At 39.9% G+C, this 25,295-nt stretch overlaps 1 protein-coding gene across 12 annotated transcripts in view; it reads left to right on the plus strand.

The window, feature by feature from the left end:
* Positions 1–25,295, plus strand: part of MLLT10 (MLLT10 histone lysine methyltransferase DOT1L cofactor) — a 217,638-nt gene that overhangs the window by 56,724 nt on the left and 135,619 nt on the right. For 10 of the 12 annotated variants that reach the window (XM_055296724.2, XM_055296726.2, XM_055296716.2 and 7 more), the window contains one exon: positions 4,715–4,824. The exons of 1 other annotated variant lie outside the window; for it this stretch is intronic. In XM_055296724.2, coding sequence (XP_055152699.1) covers positions 4,715–4,824 — 110 coding nt within the window. Of the gene's footprint in view, positions 1–4,714; positions 4,825–10,709; positions 10,798–25,295 lie in introns of those variants that run through there. One more of the 12 variants, XM_055296730.2, reaches the window with a different exon arrangement.

A 25,295-nucleotide genomic window follows, 5' to 3' on the forward strand; every position in this document is an offset into this window, starting at 1 on the left:
AGTCAATTTTGGTGAGCTCTGTTTTTCCAAGAAATTTAACTACTTTGTATAAGTTGCTGAAATTGTTGGACTAACATTGCCGATAGTATTTTTTTTTTTTTTTTTTTTTTTTGAGATGGAGTCTTGCTCTGTCACCCAAGCTGGAATGCATTGGCATGATCTCGGCTCACTGCAGACTTCACCTCCCAGGTTCAAGTGATTCTCTGCCTCAGCTCCCCATGTAGCTGGGTTTACAGGCAGGCACCACCATGCCCAGCTAATTTTTGTATTTTTAGTAGAGACGGGATCTCACCATGTTGGCCAGTCTGGTCTTGAACTCCTGACCTCAGGTGATCCACCCACCTTGGCCTCCCAGAGTGCTGGGATTACAGGCGCGAGCCACCACACCCGGCCGCCAATAGTATTTTATTATTATTTTGTTAGTTTTGCTAGCAATGGTAGTAATTACCCCATTGTTATTCCTGATGTTGGTGATTTGTGTTCTGTTTTTTTCTTTGTTTTTATTTTTATTTTTTTGACCAGTCCAAATAGAATTGTTCAGTTTTATTGACTTTTTTAAAGAAAGTTTTGGGCTTTGTTAATTTTTTATGCCATCTCCCTGTTTTCTATTTTGTTAAACTTCTGTTCTTTATTATTTCCTTCCTAGTACTTACTATGTGTTATATTTTCCTCTTGTTTTCTAACTTATAAAGGTGGAACCTTAGATCTTTTATTTTAGATATTCTTTTCTAATGAAAATGTATATGCTGTAAGTTCCTCTCTATTGCTTTTATTGAATCCCACAAGTTGTGTTTTTTTGTTTCTGTTGTTTTTTGTTTTTTGCTGTTGTTGTTTTGAGACAGGGTCTCAGTTTGTCACCCAGGCTGGAGGGCAGTGGTGTGATCTTGGCTCACTGAAGCCTTGACCTCCTGGGTTCAAGCGATCCTCCTACCTTAGTCCCTGAGTAGCTGGGACTACAGGTGCACGCCACCTTATCCGGCTAATGTTTTTGTATTTGTTGTAGAGACAGGGTTTCACCATGTTGCCCAGGCTGGTCTCGAATTCCTGAGTTCAAGCGATTAACAGGCATGAACCACTGCCCCCAGCCTATGTCTCAAGTTTTGATAAATTTTGTATTTGTTGCCATTCCATTCAAGACATTTTCCAGTTTCCCTTGTGACTTTCTCTTGACTATCTTAGTCTATCTTGGACAGAAGTAGAAGTCTTCTGTTGTTTGTTCGTAACATTGATTTTCCCTCTTATTTCTTATTTCTCTTCTGTTCTTTTTGTGATTATTTTTTAGTGCTGTATTTTAATCAGTTTAACAATGCAACTAGTTAGTATTGTATTTAAATTTAATTATATTAAATTGCTTTAAATTGCCTTTTTGGCCATATCTCTTCCTATATATATACACAAGTATTTGTATTTATCTATATAGTGGTTGCTGTAGGGATTATAATTTTCTTATCAGTAAATTCATGCTACTGAGTGTACCACTTTTTTTTTTCTTTTTGAAATGGAGTCTCGCTGTGTTGCCCAGGCTGGACTGCAGTGCCACTATCTCGGCTCACTACAACCTCCACCTCCCAGGTTCAAGCAGTCCTCTTGCCTCAGCCTCCTGAGTAGCTGGGACTACAGGCACACACCACAACACTCAGCTAATTTTTGTATTTTTAGTAGATACATGGTTTCACTATTTTGGCCAGGCTGGTCTGAAACTCCTGACCTCAAGTGATCTGCCTGCCTTGGCTATCCAAAGTGTTGGGATTACAGGCGTGAGCCACTGCACCTGGCCTGTGTGTACCACTTAACACGAAATGTGGAATGAAACCGTATAGACTTCTTTTACCTGTTCATTTTCCAGTCTTTGTTATAGTTTTATAGGAAAGCTACATACATTCACAAACCCTACCAGTGTTTTAATATTTAATGTAAGTGGTCATTTGTATTGTAAATGAGTGTGAAGGCATTATTGTTTTATATGTTCATTATATATTGAATGTACCTACATGTTTATCACTCTTTATATTTTTCTTCAGTTCTGAGCTTCCTTCTGGAATCATTTTCCTATTACTCAAGGAAAATTGTTTGGTGTTCCCTTTAATGGAAATCTTTTAAAAAATGTTTTCTGGCTTTATTTAGTTATCCAGTTTTTTGTTTGATAACTTGCCTTTTGTCTTTAAGATTTTCATTTCTTTCCCTTAGTTTTCTGTAGTTTTATTGTTCCTTGGTGTATATCTTTATTTACTCTGATTTATAGTGGTTCTTCAGTCAGTGGCTTTGGGTCTTCTGTTGTGGAAAATTTTTAGGTATTATCAATTCAGATAATGCTTTCGTGCCATTTTCTCTCTCATATTTCTCTGAGACTCTGATTATATGTGTGTTAGACCTGCCTGCCTATGTGTCTTATTCCATTTTTTGTATTTCTTACTTTTGTGCTAACATTCTGGATTTCTTCTGACCTGTTTTGTTCCTACTAATTCTCTTTTCATCCATGTCTAAACCATTGTTAATCCCACCCATTGATTTTTTTTTTTTTTCTTGAGATAGGGTCTCTGTCACCCAGGCTGGATTGCAGTGGCACAATTATAGTTCACAGCAACCTCCAACTCTTGGGCTTAAGCAATCCTCCCACCTCAACCTCCTGAGTAGCTGGGACTATAGGTGCATGCTGCCGCACCTGACTCATTGTTTTTTTTTTGTAGAGATGGGGTCTCACTTTGTTGCCTAGGGTGGTCTTGAACTCCTGATCTCAAGCGATCTGCCTCAGCCTTCCAAAGTGTTGGGCTTACAGGTGTGAGCCACTGTGCCTGGCTGATTTCTAAATATCCTCTTTACTTCTGGAATTTTGATTTATTATTATAGTTTTCAGTTATTTGCATCAATTTAGAATTTTGTCTTGTGTGTACTTGATCATAGTAAGCATACTTATTTTAAAATCTTTATCTGATAACTCCAAAATGCTGATCTGTTTTGATTTTCTTGTTTCTCCTTATTTTCATTCATATTGTCTTGTCTGTCATGTGTTTGGTACTTATTGTGCTGGAAATTTTGTGTAATGAGGAAATTTTAGGCTGGGTGTGGTGGCTCATGTCTGTATTCCAACCACTTTGGGAGGCTGAGACTGGCGGATCACTTGAGGTCAGGAGTTCAAGACCAGCCTGGTCAACATAGTGAAACACCGTCTCTACTAAAAATACAAAAATTAGCCCCGTGTGGTGTTGGGCACCTGTAATCCCAGCTACTTGGGAAGCTGAGGCAGGAGAATTGCTTGAACTGGAAGGAGGAAGTTGCAGTGAGCTGAAATCATGCCAGTGCAGTCCAGCCTGGGCGACAGACAAAGGCTTTGTCTTTAAAAAAAAAAAAAAAAAAAAAAAAGGGGGAGAAATTACTTGTAGCCAAGATGATACTATTTTCTTTTAGAGAGGATAGATGTATATTTGCATCTGCTTAGTGCCTTGGGGGTTGTAATTTAGGATTACCTTCGTCAAATTTCCGTTTGAGATGGTCAGAGGCCTGGTGTAGTCTCTTTGAGGGTCTATGTACTTTTTGTGTATTGTTACCCCTGGTTTGCCCTTCACTGTTGCATCTGAAAGGAGAGGGGTTTACTTGTTCCCTTTTTCTGTTGGTTGTTTGTGAATGTACATCCCTGTACTGTTAGGCCTCTGAGTTTGTCAAAAGTACCCTTCAGGCTCGGCGCAGTGCTCATGCCTGTAATCCCATCACTTGGGGAGGCTGAGGTGGGTGGATCACCTGAGGTTGGGAGTTCAAGACCAGCCTGACCAACATGGAGAAACCCCACCCCTACTAAAAATACAAAATTAGCCGGGTGTGGTGGTGCATGCCTGTAATCCCAGCTACTTGGGAGGCTGAGACAAGAGAATTGCTTGAACCCAGGAGGCGAAGGTTGCGGTGAGCCGAGATCGTGCCATTGCTCTCCAGCCTGGGCAACAAGAGCGAAACTCTGTCTCAAAAAAAAAAAGGACCCTTCATCCTCACCACGGCTCTCTCTGAAATAGGCAAATGTTTCCTGGGCAAAAGTAGCCAAAAACTGTACCTAGGACTTTCATTTTTTTCCAGTTTTAGCCCAGAAGTTCCTCACTATCATATCAGCTCTTTAATACCTTCAGTCGGGAGGCTGAGGCAGGAGAATTGCTTGAACCTGGGAGGCGGAGGTTGCGGTGAGCCGAGATCGCGCCATTGCACTCCAGCCTGGGCAACAAGAGCGAAACTCCATCTCAAAAAAAAAAAAAATTTAATGTGAAATTTAACACATTTCAAATTAAAATAGTGAAATGATTGTTATTACTAATATTAAAAATATTGACACTAAGAGAATTTCATGTTGACATTTAAAATGATTAAGATAATTAAATTTTATCATAAGTATTAAACTTTCAAAAACTCCTTTTATAGTGGTTCTCAGAAGTAGTGTTGATCTGAGTATTTAGTCTGCCTGTATAAGAAGTGTTAGTGCCAACATCTGAATTTATAAATGTTTCCCTTTATTTATGTTACTGTACATCATAACTGGGGAAATGATTAAGAATGCTTTTTTTAGTAGTGGTTTGAGTATTCTCAAGCAATGGAAGTAAGACAGCAATGAGAATTTGTTAATGTCTTTGTTGTGCATTTGTTTCAATAGACATTTAAGGGATCTGTTAAGGAAGTTAATGATGTTAATTTGCTTTTGATAAAACTGAAAAGATGACATTTGTTTATTTATTTTTAGGTTGGGCCCATGTGGTTTGTGCCCTGTATATTCCAGAGGTACAATTTGCCAATGTTTCCACAATGGAACCAATTGTTTTACAGTCGGTTCCACATGATCGTTATAATAAGGTACAGTGGATATTATTTTATTACTGTTTGAATATCACTACTGGGAAGTAGAAAGGAAGTTTTTGTGTTTTTAAAATCCCAGGTCTCCATCAGATTCAGCGAGATTTGGAAAAAAAATTACTACACCAAACTACAGTTACTAAAATGTTATTAATATATTACTAAGGTCACAGGAGTACAAAGCAAGCAAAACTGTGTTACCTTTTATAGTAACCTAGGTATTTAGTATTCTACGATTTACAGGATATTTTAATCCTTACAGATTGGTGCTTTATGAATTACTGACCTCTTTTGCTCTTTCAAGTATCAAGAGTCTGTTAAATTTGAATTATTGTTTTGCATAATATTCATTACAGTGTATCATACATTCTTTTTTGAAGAACAGTCCTATATTAGAATGTTACTTGTCTCCTCCTCCCAAAGTTATTTGTACCCCAAGATATGGTTTTTATCGTTGGCCTTAAAAAAAAAGTTTGCTTTTTTCCTGTATATTTTTCTTCGTTTAGTACATATATATTATTGTTTTATTCTCCTGTGCATTTTAGGTTTTACCATTACCCAATGTACCTTTAAATATAGTTTGATTATTTAATTGAAGGTACACATTCCATCCGTGGAAGAAATTGCAGCCAGCTTTAAGATTTTAAATGTTTTTGTGTAAAAAAACTTTTTATTTTGTAATTAATATTTATTTTAAAAACTTGAGAATACAGACAAGTAAATAAATATAAGACAAAAATCATTCATAATCTTCTTCAGGCTCATCCAGGTTTTTTTCTGTGTATTTTTGCTTATAGTGTATGCTTACAAAAAAGTTGATCATTTTTGCTTATATTTTTTGTTTGCTTTTGAAACTTACACAGCATCTTTTGTGAGTCAATAAATTGTGTTTCTGCTGTATTTTTAATAGATACTTAGTCTGTAATACAAAATATCATGAGATTCAACAAACTGTAAATTGAATTAAGCAACCCTTTGTGGTTGAAGGGGGGCCCAGTTTTGTGTCTGGCATTTAGTATACACTGCTAGCATCTGTGTAAAAGTGTGTGAACATTTTGGAAGCTTCAATAAATACATTGTGTGAAATTGTCCTCTGGAAGTTACACTGTATTAGCTATATGTGAGATTGCTCATAACCCTATATTATGTTAGGTACACTGTGTTACCCTTAAAAAAACTTTGCTATTCTTTCTAGTAAAAAAGTATATTAAAACGTTTGAGTTTCTTTGAGTACTGGTAAGGTTAATTATTTTAAAGTGTTTTTTTTTTGAAGATTATTCATGTATGTTAATTGACCTTCCATATCTGTTTATTTTAATATTATAATTTTTTTTACAAAGTGTTTTATATTAGAGATCATATTATTTTGTCTTATATATTTACTGTGTGTGTTTTTTCCCATAATTTAACATTTGGTTTTTAATTTTTTTACGTCTTCATAGCTTTTGTTGTTGGGATTCTAGCAGGTTAATTTTTTCTAATGCAGAAGTTTACATTTTTGAGGTAATTTACTCAAATGCTCATTATTGTTTCTGCCTTTGATGCGGTGCAAAGAAAATCTTTGTATTAATGCACTTTTTTTTTTTTTTTAGTGCTTTGGAAGTTCATTTTTAAAAACCTTGTTTTTCTTTTTAATTTTAAAAGCATTAAAACTTACAAACAGGTTGCAGGAATAGTACAAAAGAACTCTTCCTTCCCTAAACCATTTGAGAGTAACTTACCAATATAATATGCTGTCACCCCTGAATACTTCAGAGTTTCCCATAAAGAAGGATATTCTCTTGGGAATATACAATATGCCATAAAAATAAGGAAATTAACAGCGATACATTATTACTCTCTGATCTTTGGAACCCATTCATATTTTTATAGGCATATTCTTTTTTTTTTTTTTTTTCTTTTTGAGACAGAGTCTCGCTCTGTCGCCCAGGCTGGAGTGCAGTGGCGCAATCTTGGCTCACTGCAAGCTCCGCCTCCCGGGTTGACACCATTCTCCTGCCTCAGCCTCTCCGAGTAGCTGGGACTACAGGCGCCCGCCACCACGCCCGGCTAATTTTTTTGTATTTTTAGTAGAGACGGGATTTCACCGTGGTCTCGATCTTCTGACCTCGTGACCGCCCGCCTCGGCCTCCCAAAGTGCTGGGATTACAAGCGTGAGCCACCGCGCCTGGCCTAGGCATATTCTTTATAGCAAAAGAATCACAAACTGCATTTTGACTCTTTGGTCTTTTTATTTATTTTTTTATTTTTGTACAGAATCTCACTCTGTCACCCAGGCTGGAGCGCAGTAGCGCAGTCTCGGCTCACTGCAGCCTCCACCTCCTGGGTTCAAGTGATTCTTGTGCCTCAGCCTCCCGAGTAGCTGGGATTACAGGTGTGCACCACCACATCCAGCTAATTTTTTTGTGCTTTTAGTAAAGACAGGCCCTTGCCGTGTTGGCCAGACTGCTCTCGAACTCCTGGCCTCAAGTGATCTGCCTGCCTCAGCCTCTGAAAGTGTTGGGATTACAGGCGTGAGCCACCCCACCCGGGCCTCTTTGGTCTTTTTAAATCTCAAATAGTAACTCAGTCTTTCCCTGAGTTTCATAACTTTGATACTTCTGAATATTACAGGCCAGTTATTTTGTAGAATGACCGCCTATTTGGATTTGCCTGATGTTTCATCATGATTAAATACAGTTATGTTTTTAGCAGGAGTATCACATATGTGATTCTGTGTTCTTTGCATCTTATCAGGTGGTACATAATTTCAGTTTTTCCTTGATCACTTGGTTAAGGTGTGTCTGTCAGTTTTCTCCACTGTGAGGTTTATCTTTTTTCTCTTTATAGTCAGTATAGATTTTATGGGGGAAGTACTTCATATATAAACATCTTGTTCCTTGTGCCTTTTCCTCACTAATTTTAGCATTCATTGATGTTTCTTGACCTAATTTATGACTAGGATTGACGGCAAGTAGTGGTTTTCTAATTTCACCCTTTTGTTTTACATTCATCAGTTGACATTCCACTGTAAGGTGAAGCTTTCTTTACTTCCTGATTATTTGTATTAGTATGGACTTATGCTATTTTATTTTAATGGGTCATATTCCACTAATGTCATTTATTTTGATGTTCATACTGCCTCACGTTTGCCTGGTGGGACCTCTTTAAGCTGGCTTCTGTGCCTTTTGACCTATCATTTCAGAGAAGCATTTCTCTACTTCTGACACAACAAGTATAATCTAGGCTCATCTTATATTATTCCTGCTGTGGTTCTGAAATCACCATTTCTCTGAGGAACCTTGATTTCTTTTAGGTGAGAATAATATTTAGAAGCCAAAGTGGGTGCTAGGTGTGGGTTATTGCTACTCTCAGTCAGCATGGCTAGGAAATGTGTGTTTGTGTGTGTGTGTATTCCTATGGAGATACATATTTCTATAAATTCACATCTATTGTTTCTATATCTATGTAGAAAACTGTGGGCCAGGCGTGATGGCTCATGCCTGTAATCCTAGCACTTTGGGAGGCCGAAGCCAGCGGGATGACTTGAGGTCCGGAGTTAGAAACCAGCCTAGCCAATGAAACCCGTCTGTACTAAAAATACAAAAATTAGCTGAGCATGGTAGTGCACGTCTGTAATCCCAGCTGCTTGGGAGGCCGAGGCATGACGAGAATCACTTGAGTCCTGGAGACAGAGAGGGTGCAGTGAGCCAAGATCACACCACTTCACTCCAGCCTGGATAACGGAGTGAGATTCTGTCTCAAAAAAAAAAAAAAATTGGCTGGGCCTGCTGACTCATGCCTCTAATCCCAGCATTTTGAGAGACCCAGGCAGGTGGATCACGAGGTCAGGAGTTCAAGACCAGCCTGACCAAGATGGCAAAACCCCGTCTCTACTAAAAAATACAAAAATTAGCCTGGTGTAGTAGCGGGCGCCTGTAATCCCACTACTCAGGAGGCTGAGGCAGGAGAATTGCTTGAACTTGGGAAGCGGAGGTTGCAGTGAGCCGAGATCACGCCACTGCACCTCAGCCTGGGCAACAGAGTGAGACTCTGTCTCAAAAAAAAGAAAAAATTAGCTGGCCATGGTGGTGGACGCCTGTAATCCCAGCTACTGGGGAGGCTGAGACAGGAGAATTGCTTGAACCTGGGAAGCGGAGGTTGCAGTGAGCCGAGATTGTGCCACTGCACTCCAACCTGGGCGACAGAATGAGACTCCGTTTCAAAAAACAAAAAGAACAAGCTGTGAGGTCACAATACTTTTGATTCTTTATGTGAATATACATACACACACAAATCTCTATTACTGCATCCATCTCTGTATACTGAACTCCATATGCTCATGGTAACTTCTCCAAATCTAACCCAACACAACAGGGTTCATTTTAATTTTTTCCCCTGTATTTATGATTCTCAGACAGACACCTGACTCAATATTTTTAATAGTTTACTTATTTGATCATCTCTAGTGTTTTGACATACCTTCTGTTGCTGTTCTACCTAACGCAGATGCTATTCTAACCCAGTTCAGGGTTGCTGCTGCTTTCCTGCATGCCAGTCCTTTTCACCCCTCTTGGGATTTGATATTCAACTTCAATTCACTACTTCCACTTTGGTTGATCTTTTCGCCTTGCTCTGAGATTGTCCCCACCCCTATCCCCAACCTCTTAGGGGAGCCAGCCTTACTCAGGCTCTTATACTTGTGTTGGACTGCCCCCTCCTCCCCAGCATGGATAATTACTATGGTTGAACCCACCTCATGGCTTTTTTTTTTTTTTTTTTTTTTGAGGCAGGGTCTCACTTTGTCACCCAGGCTGGAGTGCAGTGGTGCAGTTTTGGCTCACTGCAGCCTCGACCTCTTGGGCTCAAGCAGTCCTTCCACTTTAGCCCTCTAAGTATGTGGGACTACAGGCGCACCTATCACACCTGGCCAAGTTTTTTGTATTTTTTTGTAGAGTTGAGGTTTCATCATGTTGCCCAGGCTGATCTTGAACTCCTGAGCTCAAGTGATCTGCCTGCTCTGGCCTCCCAAGGTGCTAGGATTACAGGCATGAGCCACCATATGAGCCCAGCCCCATCTCATGGCTTTAAGACTAAAATGTTGAAGTAGAAAAGGAGCGAAGGTCTACCAAAGAAGGAATTATTTAGATATAAACATTTTATTAGCCTAGAATTAATTTTAGAATATGGTAAGATATGTGCCCAACTTTCCCTTCCCACCTGGTTAGTCAACTTTTTCAACACTATTGCTGAATAATCTATGTTTTCCATTGTGATTTGAAATATTATTTGAATCATTACTAAATTCTTGAATACTTGAATATGTTTCTGGACTTTTTATGTGTTCCGTTGGTATGTCTATTTATCCTGGCACCACACACACTATTTTAAATTATTGTGGCTTTATATACATTTTAGTACATGGTAAGACAAATATTATCATGTATTTATTTTTCTAGATGAACATTAGGACTAATAAAAGCACAATTTAGACTATATTAGAGTTACAGTGAAATACTGTTTTAGGGATGAATATATTTTTACAATATTGAATCTTTCCTTCCAGAAACATGGTGTATCTGTTTATCAAGTTTACTTTTTTTCTTCTATTTCTTTCCTTTTTATTGCTTTTCATATATGCGATCACTTTATGTTTGTTGGATTTTTGTTGATGATGATTTGTTTTGTTCTACTTACTGTTAGAATAGGCTCAGTCATGCCTGTAGTCCTAGCACTTTGGGACACCCAGGCAGGAGTATCGCTTGAGCCCAGAAGTTTGAGACCAGCCTGGACAACAAGTGAGACCCCATCTCTACAAAAAAGAAAAAATTTAGCCAGGTGTGGGGAGGCACACGCGTCTGTAGTCTCATCTACTCAAGAGGCTGCTGTGGGAGGATCCCTTGAGCCCAGGAGGTCGAGGCTGCAGTGAACCGTGATTGTGCCCCTGTACCCCTGCCTGGGCAACAGAGCAAGACCCTGTCTCAAAAAAGAACAGTAAGCAAAAAAACAAAAAAGAAAAAAAGTTAATGGACCGGGTGTGGTGGCTCACACTTATAATTTCAGTACTTTGGGAGGTTGAAGTGGGAGGAATGCTTGAGCCTAGGAGTACCAGACCAGCCTGGGTAACATTCTGAGACCCCACCTCTGCAAACAAGAAAAACAATTAGCCGGGCATGGTGGTGCTTGCCTGTAGTCCCTCCCCACTACTCGAGAGGCTGAAGTGGGAGGATCACTTGAGCCTGGGAGATCAAGGCTTTAGTGAACTATGATTGTGTGACTGTACTCCAGCCTAGGTAACAAAGTGAGACCCTGTCTGAAAAAAATAAAAGTTAATAATAAGATTTTGTTCATATATATTCTTTATGCCTAATAATGGGGCATGCAATTCTGCAATGACAGGAATGATTGGAAAATGGTTTGGAAGACATCAGTCCTTACTGGATGGTAGCTCATAAAGGATAAGTTTGGGAACATTTATTTACTGGGCATTTACTGTGGACCTACTTTGTATCAAGCATTGTGTTAGATACCAGGAATTCAAGGATAAATAAAATAGGGGGTTCCCCTCCTCAAGTAGGAAGACAAGTAAATACATGTATGAAAATTAAAATATGTATTACATAATAATAAGGCTGAATGGAGTATTATGGGTAAATAATGAAAGGAGGGATTATTCTTGTCTCAGGAATTGAGTAAGGCGTACAAAGAGCTTCTGGGGCTTTGCAGAATAATTAGACATTTGACCTGTGCAGAAAAGGATCGAATAAAAATTTCAGGCAGAGAAAGCGACGTAACCTTAGGATAGCAGGTGCAAAGGGAAGAAGTGGTAGGCATGTTCAGAGAATGAAAAATAATCCTATGTGGCTAGAACATTGTGGAATTTAGAAAAAAAATGAAATTTTGTGAGTACTAGGAAAAAAATTTGCTAGAATATCTTTATTGTGTATCTAAATAGCAGAATTCACTGCATTGACCTGCTAAGTTTTTTACATGTTGTTAAATATATAATGGCCAGTTTTTTTTTTTTTTTTTAGACAGAGTCTCGCTCTGTTGCCCAGGCTGGAGTGCAGTGGCACGATCTTGACTCACTGCAAACTCCACCCCCCAGGGTTCACGCCATTCTCCTGCCTCAGCCTCCCGAGTAGCTGGGACTACAGGTGCCCGCCACCTCGCCCAGCTAATTTTTTGTATTTTTAGTAGAGACGGGGTTTCACTGTGTTAGCCAGGATGGTCTCGATCTCCTGACCTCATGATCCGCCTGCCTCGGCCTCCCAAAGTGCTAGGATTACAGGCGTGAGCCACCACGCCCGGCCAATAATGGCCAGTTTTAAAAATATTTATTTATTTTAATAGGTTTTTGGGGAACACATGGTATTTGGTTACATGACTAAGTTCTTTAGTGGTGATCTCTGAGATTTTGGTGTACCCATCACCCAAGCAGTTTACACTGTGCCCAATGTGTAGTCTTCTATCTCTCACCCCATTCCCATCCTTTCCCCCAAGTCCCCAAATTTCATTGTGTATCATTCTGATCCCTTTGTGTTCTCATAGCTTAACTTCCTTTTATTTATTTATTTATTTTTTTTTTATTGTTTTATTTTTTGAGACAGAGTCTTGCTCTGTCACCCAGGCTGGAGTGCAGTGGTTCACTCTTGGCTCACTGCAACCTCTACCTCCTGGGTTTAAGCAATTCTCGTGCCTCAGCCTCCCAAGTAGCTGAGATTACAGGCATGCATCACCACTCCCAGCTAATTTTTTTGTATTTTTAGTAGAGGCAGGTTTTCGCCACATTGGTCAGGCTGGGCTTGAACTCCTGGCCTCAAGTGATCCGCCCACCTTGGCTGCCTCCCAAAGTTCTGAGATTACAGGTGTGAGCCAGTGTGCCTGGTCTATTGATTTTTTATAGAGACAGGATCTCCCTATGTTGCCCAGGGTGGTCTCTAACTCTTGGTCTCAAGGAATCCTCCTACCTCAGCCTCTCAAAGTGCTGGGATTACAGTCGTAAGCTAGCACGCCTGGCCAGTGGCCAGTTTTTGTAAAATTTAAACCATTGGATCCTATTTTTATATTTTGACTGCTAATATTTTCTTCTGTTACATGCATTAACTCATGATTTCACTGACATATTTTGTTAAAATTACCTTTTAATAAGTTTTCAGAAATGTGAAGATTGTGGCAACAAAGAGATTTGTGAACTTTTTGGGGGTAGAAGCTTGTATTCTTCAGAGTCAAGGAAGCATTCATTTTAGAAAGCTGCAGTTTCCATAGAGAGTAGTTAGCAGATGATGAGTATATCATGTATATTTGTATATATATATATATTTTTAATTGTCCTTCTTTATTGGATGGCCCTGAAGTAAAGAGTGTTTATAAGTATAGGAAGGATGATCATAGGCCAAAGAAACAAACAAAAACATCAAAAAACATGATGTCATCTAATTGTAAGAGTAAACCTAATGGAAGTCTTAGAAATTGCTAACCTGTCTCCCCCTTATTTTTTTCCAAAAGTAATAGTAGTGGATAGCAGTTAAGTTTTTATCAGTATATTTAATGTCTGTGTAAAATTTTTTTTTTTTTTTTTTTTTTTTGAGACAGAGTCTTGCTCTGTGGCCCAGGCTGGAGTGCAAGTGGCACGGTCTCGGCTCACTGCAACCTCCACCTCCCGAGTTCAAGCCATTCTCCTGCCTCAACCTCCCAAGTAGCTGGGACTACAGGCCAGGATGGTCTCAATCTCCTGACCTCGTGATCTGCCCACCTCGGCCTCCCAAAGTGCTGGGATTACAGGTGTGAGCCACCGCGCTGGCCAGGACTTTTTTTTTTTTTTTGAGATGGAGTCTTGTTCTGTCGCCCAGGCTGGAGTGCAGTGCTGAGATCTCGGCTTACTGCAACCTCTGCCTCCCAGGTTCAAGCAGTTCTCCTCTCATAGCCCCTCAAGTAGCTGGGATTACGGGCATACACTACCACACCCAGCTATTTTTTTTTTTTTTTGAGGCAGATTCTCACTCCATCACTCAGGTTGGAGTGCAGTGTTGTGAACTTGGCCCAGTGCACCCTCTCTGTCTCCCAGGTTTAAGCGATTCTCGTCATGCCCCAGCCTCCTGAGTAGCTGGGATTATAGGCATGGACCACCATGCCCGGCTAATTTTCGTGTTTTTAGTAGAGACGGGGTTTTGCCATGTTGGCCGGGCTGGGCTCGAACTCCTGACCTCAAGTGATCCAGTGGCCTTAGCCTCCGAGAGTGCTGGGATTACAGGTGTGAGCCACTGCGCCTGGCCAAGTAAAAGATATTTTCGAAAGCACTAAATATTCTTTATGGGTTTTAGGACTCCCAAAAATGAGGTTTCAGGTAAATAGGGAAGTTGAACATTTCATCTATCTGCTCATTCATCTTGTCCTCATTTATGGCATGTCCTCTTGTATGTGCCAGGTCTGTATGGTGGATAGATGTGCATAAATCAGTGATTGCTGAACAGTAATATGTGCAAGGATTTTCGAGGAACAGCTAATGTCCACCTAACCTTTAACAGGACTGAGGAAAGAGGGAGGGAGGTATCTTAGAAAAGGTGGCAGTTTTTCCTAAGAGTAAGAAAACTCCAGGTGCTGGCTGTGAAGAGAGGAGAAAGGAAGGAGCACACGAGTGGCTGTTAATTTTACAGATTGAAGGAGCAGAAGCTTTGAAGTGGGAAATAACAAGGACAGTGGTGAGCAGTGGGAGGGATTTGGGATGGTGGCAGGGGGAAGGGTAGTGTTATTAAGATCCTGAATGTGCTAGGCAGAATGCTGAGAGAGACTGTCAAGGGTCAGATGTTCAAGCACCTCATGCATCATGTTAAGGAGCCTAAAGTTTATCCCTGTTGAAGGGTTTTTATGTTCAGAAAGGATATGCTTAGGCCTGTCATTCTAATGGATCGGGGGAAGGAGGATTGGGAGATGGAAGATAGAAGAGACAAGAGACCTAAAATCTATTTAGACTCGACAGTGTCCCAGAGGTACTAATGAGGATCTGAAATAGTAGGAACAATGGGACAGAGACATTCAGTAATATGTAAGAGCTTCAGCTGACCAGCCTGGTGATCAGTTTAATGTGACAGAGAAGAGGGAGGAAGAAATATCAGAATGGGTTTTCCATTTCAAGAATATAAGTGCTAGGTGCATCACCACCACCTGAGATAGAACACACACACACACACACACACACACACACACTGAGTTAATTGAAACATTTCTTAGAATGAAGAGATAGACACTAAGTTTTAATTTCCTGGCTTATGTTCATGGAACATATTACCCTGTTTGTAAAACAAGTCTTGTGTCTACAAATTGTTCACTGGCATGTATTAATGAGATTATAATAAGGCCCCTAATAGTCATATTTGTATGAAAGCATTGAATATATTTGCATTTGTCTATATTTAATAAATGTTTATTTTTGCTTGGCACTTTATACTAGTTACTTAGATGAGTGCTTAAATTAATTTTTCTTTTCTGGAGAATTGAATCATTTTGAAAAGCAAAATCTTGCAGTTCTATCTGTAAAAAAATTCTTTTGCTCTTTTTGATATATCAGCTGATTCTCATTTTGAAATTTTCTATTTGACTTCTCTCTGTTGTCTTTGTGTGTTCTCTCTCTCTCCAGCCCCCTCTCCCCAACCCTAGTTACACATTCTCTTACACTTGGTATTCTCTTTTTCTCAGGAATAGTAAACTATTATTCATTATATTTGTTTCTTGTAGTCTTTCCTCCCTTCTCCCTCCCCTCTTCTTTTTTTTCCAAAATGGCCTCACTGTTGCCCAGCCTGGAGTGCAGTGGTGCAATTACAGCTCACTGTAGCTTCTACTTCCCAGCCTCAAGCAATCGTCCCACCTCAGCCTCCTGAGTAACTGGGACTACAGGCATGCACCATCATTTCTGGCTACTTTGTTTTATTTTCTGTAGAGATGGGATCTCACTATGTTGCCTAGGCTGGTCTTGAACTTTTGGATTCAAACAACCCCCTGCCTTGGCCTCCCAAAGTATTGGAATTACAAACGTGAGCCACCATGCCTGGCCTCTTCGTGTCTTTTGTGCTTGTCAACTTGATACATTATTTGCATTCTTACTCTCAACAGTTCCAAGACTCAAAGGCCTATTTATTTGATAAGGACTGTGGAAGAATGGCACTATAGTATCTCTCATTGTTATTTCTTTTCTCTTGGCTACCAAAGGCAGCAAGCATTCCAATCTAAACTTTTGGAAATGGCAGTGTATAGTAGCTAACTTAAAGTCGTTCATGAGATTAAAATCTGTAATCTCACTCACCAACATTGCCTATCTCAGTACTTTTCTTTTTGTAATATTTATTTATTTAGAGACAGAGTCTTACTCCGTCACCCCAGGGTGGAGTGCAGTGGACAGTTATGTCCACTCAAGCGGGCCTCAAGCAATCAGTCCTCCCACCTCAGTCTCCTGAGTAACTAGGAGTACAGGTGCCACCACTACATCTAGTTTTTTAAAAAAATATTGGTAGAATTGGTAGAGAGACAGCGTCTTGCTATATAGCCCAGGCTGGTCGTGAACTCCTGGCCTCAAGTTATCCTTCCACCTCAGCCTCCCAAAATGCTGGGATTACAGTCAGCCACTATGCCTGGCTCTATCTCCGTTGTTTTTTTTTTTTTTTAATTATTTGGCTTCTGGAGTACTCTAGATGATAGGTATTTAATATAATCTGATAAGAAATTTATTGGGAGATTTTACAAAAACTGATACTTCAGGGAAGGTTACATTGCCGGGCAACATCTTATCAAAATAAGACAGGTCAAATTTGAGAAATCTGTGATTCTACAGGTTACCCTACAGGTAACTGACTCAATGTCTCAGTCCTAAATTTCCAGGAGAGCAATTCTGGTATAAGCACCTGGATTTAGAAGCTATTTTCACCTAGACAAACATGAGTACCTAGGCACCATTCCATCATTAGAAATTGAGCATAGATGCTAATTTCTAGAAAAGAGAGATGGGTTGTCCAGGTGGGCAACAAGTTGCAGTTTTGATCAGACTGCTGCTGCTGGTAATTTTTTTTTCCAGCTACAAAGTTCCAGGATACACAGTTTGCCTCTTTCTCCCCTACCCCCAGCTGGCCCCCCCCATTATAGGTCAGATTTATTTTTTTTTTGAAAGTTGATAGCATTGACGTATCCTGGAATCGTGACCATTTAAATTCCCAGATAACACACCATGTGATAATCTTTTTATAGGGTTATGTCAATAATCTTTTGTATGTACCACCTGTTCCCCACAGTGATGAAGAAACAAAGGAATGCATGCTAGTTGCAAAAAGTCTGAGTGAAGTAGACTCCTAGATTAATGTATCTTATGTGACACTAGGGGCATATAGATCATTTTTAAGGGAATATAAGTAACTGTGATGGTTAATGTTTACAAACTGGTTTTAATTTTTCAAATCTGTTGTTGTGCCATGTAATCCATTATGGTTTTCTTCACATAAACATTTAAATGGAGTTTTTTCCTTTATCTAAACTCTCTTTTTTTTTTTTTTTTTGAGACGAAGTCTTGCTCTGTTGCCCAGGCTGGAGTGCAGTGGCGTGATCTCGGCTCACTGCAAGCTCCACCTCCCGGGGTTCACGCCATTCGCCTGCCTCAGCCTCTCTGGTAACTGGGACTACAGGTGCCCTCCACCACGCCCGGCTAATTTTTTTTGTATTTTTAGTAGAGACGACTTTCACCGTGTTAGCCAGGATGGTCTCAATCTCCTGACCTTGTGATCCACCCGCCTCGGCCTCCCAAAGTGCTGGGATTAGAGGCGTCAGCCACTGCGCCTGGCCTATCTAAACTCTTAACCAAAAAAATTTTTTTCTTTTTTTTTTTGAGATGGAATCTAACTCTTTTTCCCAGGCTGGAGTGCAGTGGTGCGATCTTGGCTCACTGCAACCTCCTCCTCCCGAGTTCAAGCCATTCTCCTGTCTCAGCCTCCCGAGTAGCTGGGATTATAGGTGTCCACCACCGTGCTCAGCTAACTTTTTTTTGTATTTTTAGTAGAGGCGGGGTTTCATCATGTTGGCCAGGCTGGTCTGGAATTCCTGATATCAGGTGATTTGCCCACCTTGGCCTCTGAAAGTGCTGGGATTACAGATGTGAGCCACTGGGCTAGCCTTGATCAATTTCTTTTATGCCTGATATAAAGAACAGCTTTGGGGCTTATTTCCAATTTTATTCAAATGTTTTCTAACTTGTTTGCTTCTGCTTTTAAAGCTTCAATACTTAATCTACTTATTATAACATTCTTTTATTAAGAATTTATTTCTGAAATTGTCAAATATGTAAAACAGTAAGCAATAATGTAACAAACACCCTGGGTACATTCATCACCCAATTCTAACATATGACCAGCTCATAGCCAATTTTTCATACACCCCCTGTAGTAGGGCTGCTGTAACAAAATACCACAAACTGGGTGACTTGAAGCAGCAGAAATTTCTTCTTACAATTAAAGAGGCTACAAGTCTGAAATCAAGATATCAGCTGGGTGGATCCTTTTGAGAACTCTTAAGGGAAATCTGTTCATGCTTCCTAGCTTCTAGTGATGGCTGTCAATGGTTGACAGTTTTTGTTGTTGGTTTTTTTTTTAATCACCCTAATCTCTGCTTCTATCTTCACATTCCATTCTTCCTTTGTCTCTGTCTCCATATGGCTATCTTCTTATTAGGAGGTCAGTCATATTGGATTAGGGGCCTGCCCTACTCCATCATGTGACCTTCTCCTAATTACATTTGCAATGATCCTTTTTCCAAATAAGGTTACTCTCTAAGATACTGGAGATTAAGGACTTCACATACATTTCTTGGGGACCACAGTTCAACCCATAGCAGTCTGCCTTCTGGACCCCCCAAAATTTATGTTCTTTCCACATACAAAATAGATGCGCTGTATCCCAATAGCCCGCAAAAGTGTTAATCCATTTTGATGTAAACTCTGTAAGTAAGTCTCACATCTTACCTGAATATAATAAACTCAGAAAGTCCCAAATCTCATCTTCTGAATCATCGGAATTGGCGATGGATTAAGACTGGTTAATCCTGAAGCAAAATTTCTCTCTCTGCTGGGCATCTCTGGTGGCTCACGCCTGTAATCTCAGGACTTTGGGCGGGCTGGAGTTCAAGACCAGCCTGGCTAACACAGTGAAACCCTGTCTCTACAAAAAATGCAAAAATTAGCCAGGTGTGGTGGCACACACCTGTAGTCCCAGCTACTCGGGAGGCTGAGGCAGGAGAGTCGCTTGAAGCTGGGAGGCAGAGGTTGCAGTGAGCCGAGATTGTGCCATTGCACTCTAGCCTGGGTGGCAAGAGTGAGACTCTGTCTAAAAAAAAATAATAATAATAACTTCAATTTCTAAAGCTGTGATACATAGAAAACAAGTTATCTGTTTCTGAGATGCATTGGTTGGACAGGTGGAGAAGCATTCCCATTCCAAAAGAGATAAACTGGAAGGAAAAAAGGGGTTTAAAGCAGATTTGTAAGTCTGCAGGACAAATTCCATTCAGTTCTGAGACTTGAAAATAGTGCTTTGTGCCTTGATATTCTGTTCTGTAGACCCATTGACATGGCCTTACCCCTTGGTCCTGGATTGGCAGCCTGCCCATTTTTTTTTTCTTATGACTACTTAGTTCCTGTTTTTTGTTTTTTTTTTTATTTCTACTTTTTTAATCTTAAGTACAGATGCTTCTTGAGTTATGATGAGCTTACATTCTGATAAGGCAGGAGTATTATTTGAGCCCAGGAGTTTGAGGCTTTAGTGTGTGATTATTGCATCTGTGAACAGCCACTTCACTGCAGCCTAGGCAACATAGACCCCATCACTATAAAAAAAAAAAAAGAAGTATACCTTACTTATCTAACATCTTGGCTTAGCCTAGCCTACCTTAAACATGCTCAGAACACTTACATAGCCTATAGTTGGGAAAAATCATCTGTCTACACGGTTCACTGGACAAGCAAGCATTGGTTGTTTAGTCTCATGATGGCGTGGCTGACTGGAAGTTGTGGCTTGCTGCCGCTGCCCAGCATCACAAGAGAATATTGTACTAATGTGTATCGCGTTTGCATCATGGTGGTAAAGTTGAAAAACTGTAAGTAGAATGATTTTAAGTTGGATACCATCTATAGATACTTTCTAGTGTACCATTTTCATTTCTTTTATTTTTCATTTTTATTTTATTTTATGCATTTTTTTGAGATAGGGTCTTGCTCTGTCACCCTGTTTGGAGTGCAGTGGCACTGTCACGGTCACTGCAACATCAACCTCCTGGGTTCAAGTGATCCTCCCTGCTCAGCCTCGCAAGCAGCAGGGACTACAGCCATATGCCATCATGCCTAAGTTTTTTATTGTTTATAGTCACTGGGTATGTTGCCCAGGCTGGTGTCAAACTCCTGGGTTCAAGCTATCCTCCTGCTTTAGTCTCCCAAAGTGCTGGGAACTACAGGTGTTTGGCTCACTGGCCTAGCCTTTATGATTTTTAAAACGATTTTTCTTGGGTTATTTTCTTAGTGGTGGTTGTAGGGCTATCTTTATCTTAACTTGCTAGACTGTACTTAATTTTAGTAAGATGTATAAGCATATCTTTTTTTTTCTTAAGCATATCTCATTTTATTGGGCTTCTTTTTATTGTACTTCACAGGAATTGCATGGTTTTTTTCTTTTTTACCAAATTGAAGGTTTGCGGCAACCCTGGAGTAAGCAAGTCTATCGGTTTCATTTTTCCAACAGCATGTGCTCACTTAGTGACTCTTTGTCCCTTTTTGTTAATTCTCATAATATTTCACACATTTTCATTATTATATGTTACGGTTATGTATGATCAGTGACCTTTGATGTTACTGTGAGGTGAAGTTAATAAATGTTGTATGTGTTCTGACTGCTGTACCAGCTGGCTGTTCCCTCATCTCTACTCTCCTCAGGCCTCCCTTTTCCCTAAGACACAACAATATCGAATGTAGGCCAATTAGTAACCCTTTGACAATGTACCTAGTCACCTAAGAGCTCTGATGAAGATGTACAAGAAAATGTTCTTTTCATGCCTGCTAACAACATCCATCCTGCAGTCTGTGGATCCAGGAGTCAATCTGACGTAGAAGTCTGATTTAAGAAACACATTTCGAAAGGCTATGGCTGCTATATAGAGGGTGATTCCTCTGACGGATCTGGGCAAAGTACATTGAAAACTTTCTGGAAAGAATTCTCCATTCTAGGTACCATTAAGAACATTTGTGTTTTGTGGGAGGAGGTCAAAATATCAACGTGAACCACAGTTTGAAAGAAGTTGATTCTGTCCTTCATGGATGACTGAGAGATTCAAGACTTTGATGGAGGCTGCAGATGTGGTGGTAGCAAGAGAGCTAGAATTAGAAGTGGAGCCTGAAGATGTTGCAATCTCATGGTCAAACTTGAATGAATATCTTCTCATAGATGAACAAAGAAGGTGCTTTCTTGAGATAGAATCTATTTCCTGTGAAGATGGTGTAAACATTGTTGAAATGACAACAAAGGATGTAGAATATGCCCTATACTTAGTTGATAAAGTGGCAGCAAGGTTTGAGAGAATAGGCCCCAATTTTGAAGGAAGTTTTACTGTAGGTAAAATGCTGTCAAACAGCAGCGCATGCTACAGAGCAATGTTTTATGAAAGGAGGAGTCAATTGATAGAGCCAACTTTATTGTTATTTTAAAAAATGGCTGGGTGTGGTAGTTCACACCTTTAATCCCAGCCCTTTCCGAGACAGTAGGATTGCTTGAAGCCAGGAGTTTGAGAACACCCAGGGCAACATAGCAAGACCTTGTCTCTACTTGAAAGATAGTGAAAGTGCCACAACCACCACCTCAGTGAGTCAGAAGCCATCAACACTGAGGCAGGACTTCTTACCAGCAAAAAGATAAAGACTTGCAGAAAGCAATTTTCTCCTGTAAAGCTCCATTGCCCTCTTCCCCCTTTTGCTATTGTTATAATAAACATTATAAATGTTCAAAACTCAACAATATGTTGTTAAACTTATTATGTGATCTATGGTTTTTTTTTTTTTTTTTTTTTTTTGAGATGGAGTTTTGCTCTCGTTGCCCAGGCTGGAGTGGAATGGCACGATCTCGGCTCACCACAACCTCCGCCTCCTGGGTTCAAGCAATTTTCACGCTTCTGCCTCCTGAGTAGCTGGGATTACTTACAGGCATGCGTCGCCACACCCAGCTAATTGTGTATTTTTAATAGAGGCAGGGTTTCTCCATGTTAGTCAGGCTGGTCTCGAACTCCTGACCGCAAGTGATCCGCCCACCTTGTCCTCCCAAAGTGCTCGGATTATAGGCGTGAGCCACCCCTGCCTAGGTGTTAATTCTTCATTATAGCTTTGTCCCAATCCTGTTTCATTGTATTATTGTCACATTTGTATATGTTACAGTCTTGGCAATACAATTTGTAGACATTGTATAATTCAGCTATTTAAATTAAATAGATAAGAGAAGAATGAAGAAGAAAGACCAAATCACACTGTCTTGCTTCCTACATGGTCTCTATCAGAGCTGTTTGTTTTTCATGTAGATTGCAGTTACTGTTTGGTGTCACTTGATTTTAGCTAAAATAATTTCATTTAGTATTTCTTTTTTGTCACATCTGGAGCAAGAAAATCTCTAAATTTTTATTTTAAAATGTTTATATTTTGCCTTTATTTTTGAAAGACAGTTTTGCTAGTTATAGGATTCTTGATTTACAGGTTTTTTTTTTCTTCTTTTTTTGGTATTTTGAATATCTTACTCCATTGCCTTCTGGCCTCCATAGTTCCTGATTGGATCTCAGGTGTTAATTTTATTGTATTTATCTTACATGTAGCAGGTCATTTTTCTCATTATGTTTTAAGAGTGCCAAGGCGGGCAGATCACGAGGTCAGGAGATCAAGACCACAGTGAAACCCCGTCTCTACTAAACATACAAAAAAAAAAAAAATTAGCCGGGTGTGGTGGTGGGCGCCTGTAGTCCCAGCTACTCGGAGAGGCTGAGGCAGGAGAATGGCGTGAACCCAGGAGGCGGAGCTTGCAGTGAGCCGAGATTGTGCCACTGCACTCCAGCCTGGGCAACAGAGCGAGACTCCATCTCAAAAAAAAAAAAAAAAAAAAAAAAAAAAAAAAAAAAGAGTTTTCTGTTTATTTTTGGCTTATTATTATTTTTTTTTTTTTTAGACAGGGTCTTGCTCAGTTGCCTGTGCTGGAGTGCAGTGGCACAATAAAGGCTCAGTGCAGTTATTGATCTCCTGGGCTCAAGCCATCCTCTTACCTCAGCTTCCTCAGTAGCTGGGACTACAGGCTTGCACCATCACGCCTGGCTAATTTTTTTTTTTTTTTCTTTTTTAAGTAGAGGTGAGGTTTTGCTATGTTGCCCAGGCTGGTGTTGAACTCCTGGGCTCAAGCAATCCTCCTGCCTCAGCCTCTCAAAGTGTTGGGATTACAGATGTGAGTTACCACTCCTAGCCACTTTCATCATTTTTAGTGTGAATCTCTTTGTTTTCATCTTATTTTGGGTTTATTGAGATTTTTGATGTATAATTTTTTTAAAATCAAATTTTAGAAGTTTTCAGCACTAGATTTGCAAATGTAGTTTCTATCTCCCTTTCTCTTCTCCTTCTGCTTATTGATACGTATGTGCATTTATTGGTATCCCACATTTTTTTCAGGCTGTTCTTTAGGTTGTATAATCTAAGAAAAAAACTGTCCATTAGGTTATATAATCTCTGTTGATCTCTTCTTAAGTTTGCTAATTTTTTTCTTCTCCCAATTAAATCAGCTTTTGAGTCTTTTAAATAAAATTTAAACTCCAGATTTTCCATTTGTTTGAGATCTTTGTCTCCTAAGTCCAACATCTGGGCACTCTCAAAGGCAGTTTTTCTTACTACTACTTTTTCTTGTGTGTGTTCTTTATTTTTTAATTTTTTAGCTGAATACCTATTTTAGGTAATATAGCCCCTCCGGATAGTGATTGTTTCTTTTCCCTGTGTGTCTTACTGTTGTTTGTTTGGTCCTTTATTTGTTTAATCACTTTGCCAGACTGATTTTCTGAAGTCTATTTTTCCAATAGTATACAACCTCAGATGTCGCTGCTCGAACAAATGTAGGACCCACCTTCCGTCCACCAGTTCCCCATTTTTTTAGCTTGACCTCCTAGGATTGCCACACCTTGGGGCCACATAAACCACTTATTGTACTTAACCTCTTAGCCAGTTACATTTTCACCCTTTCCTTTTGGAGGTGTTTGTTGCTTAGAGACTATTTTCCAAGGATATCAGAGGTTATTTTCCAGTCATTTCTTAGAGGGTGTACACTTGAGCTTATGCACAGTCTTTTGACCATTAGGTATGAATGTGATTTTACTTTGAAGTTTGACTTTTGAGGAATTGCCCGTGGGTCAGAGTAACTAATTTTTCAACCAGTTTTTGATCAGAGGTTGTACTGTAGCCCCCTGAGCTTTATTGATTGATGCATTTGTATTTGGCTTAGGGAATGCTTTTAGGTTCGTCACAAATCCTGATACAATTTCTCCCCATTGGGTGCAGCCTAGTTCATGTGCACAGCATTCTAGAACCCCAGGGATGAGTGTGATCGCAGGAGGGCCCTTCTTGCTGTCTTTCTCTAGTTCACTCTGTTAATCTTCTGGCTGTTCAGTTGTTGTACTTGTTTCTCCTTGTAACTATCATTCTTGTCCAATTGCTAACAAGTCTCCATTGTTTTGTTTTTTCCCTCTGACTTTACTTAAATTGTAGTGAGTACACTGGAAAATAGAATTCAGGTACTCTTTATTAGTTTTCTTTTTTTTCTTACTTGTTTTTGTTTGACAAATCATAATTGTATATGTTTGCAGAGTACAGTGTGATGTTTTCTCTCTCTCACTCACACACACACACACACACACACACACACAAATTGTGAATTCTCCATTATTTTTGACAGCAGCCTTAAGCGTGAACTCTCATTCTGTTAAAAAACAAAGTCTGTCCTCAGGCAGAACTGCTGAATTCTTTGGTTCTTACAGTCCTCTTAAGTGTACACCCTCTGCCCTACTGCTCTGGAACTGGGGATGGGACGAGTAGCCTTCTTCTGAAGAGACACTCTTGCTCTATAACAGGGTATTGAGAGAAGGGAAGGGTATGATAGCTTCTTGTTTTTCCAGTTTGTTTCTCATAATATGGAACTTTCCACTCTACTAAAATCTGGGGCAGGGATGATAGGGCCCTAGCATTCTTGGCTTTTTGTGAGGATGGGGATCTATGAATAGGAGCTACCAGGTCTCAGTTGGATCAGAGACACTGGCAGCCTGGCCGTCATAGGGTAAAACTATAGTCCTAGACTAGAAGCTGAGTTGGAGGGAGCCCTCATCTTCTTGGCCACACCATCCAGAGTGGACCATCTGTCATAGGGAGCTGTTTGGGTGGGGATGCTGGGAGCAAGTTGTGACTTAAATGCTAT

Source organism: Symphalangus syndactylus, chromosome 10 (genome assembly GCF_028878055.3).
Source record: "Symphalangus syndactylus isolate Jambi chromosome 10, NHGRI_mSymSyn1-v2.1_pri, whole genome shotgun sequence".
Lineage (NCBI taxonomy): Eukaryota > Metazoa > Chordata > Mammalia > Primates > Hylobatidae > Symphalangus > Symphalangus syndactylus.